The 9,403-nt window shown below is 43.2% G+C and overlaps 1 protein-coding gene across 1 annotated transcript in view; it reads right to left on the bottom strand.

The window, feature by feature from the left end:
* MYO3B (myosin IIIB) overlaps positions 1 to 9,013 on the bottom strand; it is a 357,063-nt gene extending 348,050 nt beyond the window's left edge. Inside the window, exons 1-2 of the mRNA XM_023743517.1 lie at positions 8,975 to 9,013; positions 8,470 to 8,501 (exon numbers count right to left, since the gene is read on the bottom strand). Coding sequence (XP_023599285.1) covers positions 8,470 to 8,501; positions 8,975 to 9,013 — 71 coding nt within the window. The remainder of the gene's footprint in view (positions 1 to 8,469; positions 8,502 to 8,974) is intronic.
* Positions 9,014 to 9,403: the final 390 nt, after the last annotated feature.

Genomic DNA, 9,403 nt, shown 5'->3' on the forward strand with positions numbered 1-9,403 from the left:
AGCCCCTGTCAATTCACCAACAGCCTAGTGTGGGAATCACACTGAGTGGTTAACCAGGAACCACAAACGCACTTTGCCTATTTAATAAGGACACAGCCCTGTGCAGTTTAAGTACAGTTGACCCTTGAATAATGTGGGGGTTAGAGGCCTCACCCCACCCCCCACCTTCGGAGTGGAAAAACCCATGAAAATCTTTTAACTCTATAGTAGGCCCTTCACATCTTTGATTCAACCAACCTCAGCTGGGAATGCAAAAATATGATTTCTATCTGCGGGCAGTTGGTTGAATCCATGGATGCAAAACCCACAGATACAACAGGCTGACTGTATTTAGTAGGGAAAAAAAAATCCAAGTATAAGTGGACCCATGCAGGTCAAGCCTGTATTATTCGAGAGTCAGCTGTACTTCAAGCAGCAGCAGCACGCTTAGCAAGCAAGGTCACCCAAGACTAATCCCTTGGAAAAGCCCCCTCAAGTTTGGTCGCTCCCGGGCTGGATGAGGGGTCCCAACCCCATTCTGCTTCAACCCCAGGGGAGAGGCTGTCAGGCTCCAACAGCAAGAGTCATGGCCTCCAAGCCCCACACCGTGGCTTGGTGCCCACCAGGGAAAATACTTCTGCCCCATGCCGGGCATTCCAATTTGCACTTCTAATTATTTTCCAGGCTGCATTCTCCCCAGGCGCAGCCTTATGCCCTGGCACGAGGACCCACTTTTTATCTTTACCCTTTCTCATGGGAGCATTTCAAAGATATTGAAAACCGTTACCAAAAGAAAACAAAATACTATAATCCCAAAGGCTGAGGGGCTGACACTGGAAGGGAGCCTATCTTCCGGGAGCTCATTTGGCAGGCATACCACGCTCCGAAGGGGCCTGCAACCAGCACCTCAAGAGCCCAGGCAAGGCTCCCCCTGGGCTGAGGCACAGAACCCAAAGGGCCGGCTGGTCAAGCAGCTCCTGCCTTCCCTCTGCTGGCTTCCGGATTCTCGTGAACGCCAACCTTCCCTCCTGGCCCGGGCTTCACAAAGTCAATCTTTCTCCCCACAGGCGTCCCAATTGTTGCCATGTCTGTACTTCACCTGTGCTGCTAGTTACTAAAAACATGTAAAATAATTGCTTTTTCATATGAATAAATATCTTTAAAGGCACTTTTGGTCACTACCCTAAAATGCAAAACCAGTATCATCTGCCCTATTTCAAAATTAACTGCAAAAAGATGATTACACTAAAAGAAACAGTTATTCCAATCCTGCCAGACACTGCTGTCCCTGCCCTCCCTTGCTGAAAAGGGAGATCATCGAGTGATGGGGAGGAATTAAGACTAGCACCAACTTCTCCCTTCATGTCATCGGAAGACCTGAAAAAGAATCAGCAAGGAAATAGCTTTGTCACTAAGCAGTTCGGTGTTCTTTATTGTGAGATCCCCCAAATCTCTCAATACCTTGAGAACTGCTCCAAGCTTGGCTTCTACAATAACAAAATACAGGACCAGCCAGGGGTGCTGGTCAAGGCCAGGCCAGCTGGTGTGGGGAGGGGAGGGTTCTGAGATATGCTTCCTAGAGAGAAGAATCTGGCCCATCAGCCTAAATGGAATTGCTGTACTCTAACAGCAATCCCTGTTTCTCCACCAGCAGGTCACCTGCATCTGGGCGCAGGGCAGGGACACAGCAGCACGCAAGTCCAATTGCCTGTGGGATCCTGGCCCTGCCCTGAGACTTGGGCCAGCTACTCATCTCTCTGTGCCTCAGTTTCTTCATCTGCATCATGGGGCTGCTGCTCCTGGTGATGCAACCCACTTAATGGGGCTGCATTAAGGATGAAGTGAGCGCAGTGAGCACTCAGCAGTGTCATCTGTCGTCACAAGAGCGCAGCCCCAGGTTCTGCTTCTGAACAGGCAGCTTCTGAACAGGCAGAGTTTAGCCGTTTCCTGTGCTATTTCACGTTCAGCTACAGACTAAACGAGGACCAAATTCGTTTTGCTCCAATCGGTTAATAGTTTCCGATGAATGGCTGGGCTTTGGTGTATGCAAACGAAATTAAATGGTAGAATGTGGCAGCAGGAGATCAAGTGGTTTTCTAGTGATTTTTTACCTCTAACCCTTTTGTTAAATTAAATCTTACTTAGGACGCTGACATTTAGGTTGAGAGAAGCAGGGCAGCTCTGACTGAGAGAACCAAGTGCCCACCCTGTGTCCCCAGTGGGAGGACAGATATCGTAACCAATCATCCTGGTTTGCCTGGGGCTGCCTTGGTTTTGGCAGTGAAAGTGCCATAGCCTGGGAACCTCTCAGAACTGGGTGAGCTGAGACAGTTTGTCACCTAGTATCTGGTGCCTCCTCAGAGAAATGTTAGAAAACCACTGTTTACATACCCACACCTCACCCACCTTGCCCTCTGCTATGGGCTAAGTTATACCTTCCCCCAAATTCATATCTTGAAGCTCTAACTCCAGTGCCTCAGAATGTGACCGTATTTGGAGGTGGGGCCTTTAAAGAGGTAACACAGGTAAACTGAGGTCACACGGGGGCCCCTACTTACAATATGATGGGTGGCATGAGAAGAGATTAGGGCACAGACACGCACAAAGGGAGGACCATGTGAAGACACAGGGAAAATGGTCATCTACAAGCCAAGGATGGCAGCATCAGAAGGAATCCACGCTGCCAACACCATGATCTCAGACTTCCAGTGTCCAGAACTGCGAGGAAAAAATGTCTGTTCTGTTGTTTAAGGCACCCAGCCTGTGGTACCTTGTTATGGCAGCCCTAGCAAACGAGTACACTCGCTTTTTACAGATGAAGAAGCTGAAGCCCAGATGGATAGGGACATGACGGTTTAAGAGCAGTAAGAAACGAGAATCCGGCCCTTCCAAAGGAGGCCCATCCATGGCCTTCGTTCCACAGAATAGAACGGAGGGAATCCGCTACTTAGCAATGGTTATCTCTGACCAACTGCACCAAATACTGAAAAGTTCTGTGTGGGAAAACCCCAATCAGATGGAGGCTGAGTGCCCCACAGACCTAATGGATGGAAGTATCCGCCCCGCCCCCAAACAAGAACTCCCCAGAGGGATTCATCCGCAGTTGGTGCCAATGATGGTGAGTGGGAGGCAGGTCAGGCAGGTTCCACTGTCATGCCCATCACCTCCACCTGAGGCCCACAGACAAGGTTAAAGGTGCAACTGAACAGGTGTCCATTAACAGGGTTGACAGTCTTCTCTCTTTAAAATCAATACCCACCTCTATCAGCGCTCTGACAATTGACTACATAGTCAGCTCGAACTGTGGCTGCTTAGACAGCCCTGGGAAGGTGATGATAATCTGCCGGGAAGGCAGCTGGGGCAGCCCTTCCGACAGCCAAACAGCTGCTCCTGGCCAGAACGTCAACCTTGAAGGTCGGCCGCCCTTCTGCCTCTGCCTATGCTTGGGGCATGGCAGAGCTGGAGCCTCCTGGAAAGAGCCAGGGTTGACCAAAAAAAGAGCCAGGAGCAATCTGAAATGAAAGGGGTAAACTTGGGACCTCAGGACTCTGCAGAACCCTCAAAGGCCACGAGGAAGCACCTGGGCTTCCTGCAGTCCCCCCAAGTGGGGCCCCATTATTTATATGAACGTGAAATGAAAGAGTGACCTTGGGAAGTGAGAAAACTCAGGTTCCATAGGCTACTCTCTCTGAGAGACAAATAGAACTAAGTCTGCCTCGGCAGAGTAAGCCATGGCATTTGTCAGTGTGGGGAAGGCTCGTGCAGTTTACAAACCAATCAGAAATCCTATTGGCCTGGAGTTGCCTGTGTGTGCAGTGGCTGTAAAGTGAAGACTGTTTGGTGAACACTGTTTTTTTTGTGTATAGTATTACGTAACTCAATGCCACAAATAATTTCTCATCAAAGTTGCTGCTCTCTGAGAGCAAGATTCTGCTGTCGCCCATGTTCCTGTGGCATCCAAACCCTTCCACTACCAGGAACACCAATCAGCAAGGCAAAGAGGACATCACCTAGGAAAGATATCCCCATTCAGTAAAGTGTTACGTAGGTGTTAAAGGAATATTTTCCTATCTTTATCCACACATCATTACTAACCAAATATCTAGGAAATGCCAAAACTCTTCATTACGTAAGCTGATAGAGTAATAGATAGATAGATGATAGATAAATAGATAGATATAGATATTTAGTGAGAGATTTTCTCCTTGCAGTAACACAGTCCCTTGGAAGTTGGAACAATTGTTTTTTTCTTGTCTGTTTTGTTTTTAGAAGACAGGAGCCAGGCCTCCTTACGGTGGTGAGACAGCAGGCTCGCCATGTTTGTTCTGTTGATGAGGACAAATGGACTGGGCGTGACCCCTGCTTGCAGTTAGCAGCAGGGCAGGCCATCCGCACCAGAACACTCAGCTCCAGCTCCCTCCCACCAGAGGGGAGGGCACTGGCCTGGGTGACACAGCTCATGTCCGTTTCACATATGGCTGTAAACTAATACCCAGCTTCTGCTTTATCTTATCGGGATTGAATGTCTAAAGACTTCCTTAGGAGTTTGGGTTTCAATTATCAGCAGAGGACATACCTTTCAAAAATAAACCATGAACTATGTTAAGGTTTGGTTTTGTCAAACATTATTCCACAGATTTCTAGCGTTACAGAAAGTCAGGCATTATGGTCCCTGGTGGAAGCATACCCCACTGCCTAAGAAATAGTGCTGCCAAAAAAAATAAAATAAAATAAACCTGAATCTGATTAGCTTCTAGATTATCAATGACGAAAATAAAAAAAGGACAGGGCAACAGGTTAGACAATACCACGTGTCTACGATAAGCGAAATCCAGACTCTGAGTCCCTCGAAGAAACTCTCCAAGACAAACAACCCAATTTCTCCAAAAAATAAATCGCAAATAAAAACAAATAGATTGAAAAGGGTAACCTCAGGATTCAAAGAGGCTTAGAATACACATCAACTGTGAAATCAAGTATGGAGTCACAAAAACAAGCTAAAAATTACAACATTTATGAAATAATTAGATCAAATAACTGGCTAGTTATTTGATGATATTAAGAAAGCATTGTTAACTATGTTTTAGTTGTGATAGTTGTATTTGTGATTATGTTTTTTAAAAGGTCCTTATCGTTTAACAACACATACTGAAATAGGTACAGGTGCAATAATATGCCTGGGGATATCTGAGAAGAAAAAGCAGGAAGAGCCATATTATGAAATAAGGTTGGCCCTGAGGAATAATTATTAAAGCTGAGAATATGGGTGTTCATTATTATATTCTGTTTACTTGTGTATGTTTTTCAATTTCCATAATAAAAGTTTCTATAAAATTCTGCAGAGCTAATGTATGTCAGTATACATTCTGTTATTCATACACATGATAAATCCCACCTCCCTGAAGCATTTCATCACCACCACCCTGGATAATACTCTAAAAAGTCTCAAAGTGCCTGGCCAATGTTGCTCAGTGGTTGAGCATGGACCTATGAACCATGTAGTCAGGGTTAAATTCCTGGTTAGGGCACATGCCCAGATTCTGAGCTGGATCCCCAGTGTGGAGCATGCAGGAGGCAGCCAGTCAATGATGATTCTCTCTCATCATTGATGTTTCTATCTCTCTCCCCCTTCCTCTCTGAAATCAATAAAAATATTTTTAAATAAATAAAATATCTCGAAGTCTTATGTGTGCTAGCACTTTACTTACGTAGGAAACAGTAAACCACTAATATAAGACCAACAAAAACACCCAGGCATTTGATTGTCAGAAAGTCACCTTCCCAATCCACCTCCCATAGAGTGAGGCACGGTCAGTCCCACTCTGTGGCCGATGTCCCAGCCCAAACTGCTCTAAATACAGAACTGTAGTTAGGAGAAACTAATGGACCGCTGAATGGTACCGGAAAATCAATAGGCAGAAGAAGGCAAGTGACCTTCTCCTGCCCATCCAACTCCTGCTCTTTCTTCCTGAAGAGGGAAAAGAGAAAGGACATCAATATACAGATGCCAAAATGAACAAAAAGATGATCACCATGAAAATCTGTAATCTTTTGCATCTTGTCCCTGAAAGAGAAACTGCCCAATGACATGGAAGCTGCGTCTGCCCAAGGCTAAGCACAGTCACATCAGGAAGACAGAAAAGCTTGCACATTAACTAGTTGGGTGGGCGCCTCCCCTGGCCCTGCCCAGGCAGCCAGTGAAAGGAAAAGGAAGAATAATCCAAGTTGAGCCTTGACTTCAGCAATAAAAGGAATCCATGGAACAAGTTTCACATGTTGTCCTTAAAACGGATGTGTGTAGTGAAGAAGACTGACAGACAGACATTTCCTCGTAATGTTACTGAATGTCAAGGCAGAGAGAGAATTTCTCAGGTGCACAGAACACACCCCCCAAAACAAAATAAAAGACAAACAAAATACTCAGTAGTCAACACAAGAAAACATGTAATCTATGGGTTCTGGGGGAGAAAAAGTGTGAACAAAAACCTCTCTACAGCCAATCTTTTTAAGTATTAACATTTTTCCAAAAACAAACTAGGAAAAAGTAATTACATCAAGAGCTAATTTTTTTTATCAAGCATATATATAATAGGTTAAGAAAAAAACACAGACTAATAGAAAATAAATTCAAATGTGTAATACACATAGAAAAGAAACTAAATCTTACCTGTAAATTTTAAAGTACAAATCAAAATATTGAGATGCCATTTATCTCCTATCAAGCTGACACGATTTTTTTTAGTTTATAATACCTAGTATTGAGAAGAATCTGGAGACATGAGCACTTAAGACAATATGAGAGTATAAATTGGCCCAATATTTTTTAAGACAATAGTCACAATCTTTCTACCAGTAGGTATTCTGTGTGTGTAACAAAAAAACAAAAACACACTTAGATTCATCATATTAACAGATTGAAAAGGAAAAACCATTTAATCATCTTAACAGATGCAAGAAAAGCACTTGACAAAATCCAACATCCATTCAGGATTTTTTTTAATGCTCAGCAAACTAGGAATAAAATGGTATTTCTTCAACCTAGGAAAAACCTAAAGTTAACATCATAATTAACTGTGAAAAAATTAATGCTTTCACCTTAAGACCAGGAACAAGGCAAGAATGTCTGCTCTCACCACTTCTACTCAACAGTGTGGTGGAGCTGGTGCAATAAGGCAAGAAAAAGAATTTAAATGTATCCAGATTGGAAATTGAAAAGAAGTAAATAAAATAGACTTTATTTGAAGGTAATATGGTTATCTATATTAAAAATCTGATGAAATTTACAAAAATAAGCTAGTAGAATTAATAAGTGAGTTTATAACAATTATAGGACACCAGGTCAAAATTTTAAAATCAGTTATATTTCTATATACTAGAAAGAAAAATCTTCTCATTAAATAGTGCTAAAACAAGTGTATAGCCACATATAGAAAAAAATGTTTATCCTCTTCAAATTTTTTTTAAAAGTTATAGTCCTTTCTTAAAAAAATAATGAGAATAAAAAAAGAATCTCTACCCTTTCCTCATTCTACATATAAAAATTAGCTTGAAATTGATCATACAACAAATGTAAGAGTTAAAACTCTATTAAACTCCTAACAGATAGATATACAAGCATATTCACTGTAGCATTCATTGTTTCTAACAGAAAATTACATATAACCTAAGGGTTCATCATTACTGAGAAATTATCTAATAAATCATAATAATTACATAAAATGAAACACTAGCCATATGTAACCACTTAAATAAAAGCAGGTAAGTTTTGTGTCAACTAACATGGAAAGAATGGGAAAATACACAATTACAGTTTTAAAAAGTATTGAGCAATGTGCAAATATTATATTTTGTGAAATTAAAAAGAACATTTACATTTATAGCCATTTTATTTACTTGTGTATGTGCGTGTGTCTCTCTACCTATGTGTTTACCTTACTAAATATTTTCCAAAAGGCTACAAAAAAAACAACTCTTAAACATTAGGGAAAGATAGCAGGAGTCAGAGCTGTTGGAAAAGGGAGAAATTAATATAATTTTAAAAATTGCATGCCTTTCTATACTAGTCCTTTATTTGCTGGTGCATGTAGTATTTTATTTTAAAAGATAAATAATTTAAAAAAAAAAAGTAAGAGAGCTCTACAGAGCATTTTTTCTGGCCCAGAGGCTTGTTGAAGTCACGGGAGAGCAGAAAGCAGGTGCACAGTAGAGGCCCATCTGGGGAAGAAGAGGAAAGCTGAGAAGAAAGAAACCAAAAGGGCCCACTGGGGAGAGGACTGGCGAGTGGGTTCACTATGAATTCCACAAGCCGCTGAGGCCTGCTCAGCCCTGTCGTCTATCCGTGGATCCCCATGAAATTTCCTCCTGCATTCTTCTAAGCAGCCCTCCCTCCTACCCTCTTGCAAGCTTCTCCTCATTCCTAACAACCCCAAAGGAGCCGGTCTGACCCCTGCTGAGTGCCCTGCATTACCCCACAGTGGAGGTGCGGCTTACCTTGCTGAAAACAGCGATCTGAGGCATGCACCCTGTCAACCCCTGCAGTCCGTCAAGCCTAGCAAGTACAATTTAAATAGAAACTTGTCCAGCAACATTTGATACTTGTGAGAAAATTCATGATGAAGATTTCCATTTGTGAGTATGTTACTCGAATATTTTGTCTGACTCTGATCCTATGTGGTGGGCGGAAGGTCTGTTGGGGTGAGGGAACAGGGAGGGCACGACAGGATCCCCTGGAGGAGGGAGGCAAGGCAAGCAGGAAGCGGCCACAATCCTAACCCGGAGGTCTCCTTCCCCTACACCCAGGGCATGAGGGGAAGGGGCCCAGGGCTCTGCTGCTGTCGGAGGGGCAGGCGGTGCCAGGCTCATTTTAGAGCCTGAAAAAAAACAAGGATTTCGTCTCGTGGATGGTGGAAAATGCAGAGCTGGAAACCAGGAGACCTGGTCTCGAGGGGCAGGCTTGTATTCCTAGGACCCTGGCAACTGTCTAAAGTCTCTTCACCTCTTTGTGCCTCCGTTTCCTCATCTGAAAAATAGACATGGTTGAATTAGTCACTGTTTCTCAAAGTTTGCTCCAGGCACCCCTCACTGCACCTGTTCAGACGCAGAGCTGCTGACACTGAATCATCAGGTCAGAGACTGGGAACTGGAATTCGACAGAACTCCCCGGGAGACTCCAAAGATCTCTAGGTTTTATCTCTAAGTTCCCTTCTCTCACATTCTATGAATTTTAAACTTGAAACCTATACAATTATGGGAGGAAAAAATGGTACCATAAATGAGTGTATCTAATATTCAGATTGCCATGTTATCAAATGACAAATCAGTCACGATGTTGTAGTCAGGAAGGAACAATACGCACCCCCAGCTATGACAAATGATTAACTAAATGATCAGATTTTACACTTCCTCACCAAAGCAAGGGGGAATT

This window comes from Myotis lucifugus, unplaced genomic scaffold (assembly GCF_000147115.1).
Source record: "Myotis lucifugus unplaced genomic scaffold, Myoluc2.0 scaffold_5, whole genome shotgun sequence".
Taxonomy (NCBI): domain Eukaryota; kingdom Metazoa; phylum Chordata; class Mammalia; order Chiroptera; family Vespertilionidae; genus Myotis; species Myotis lucifugus.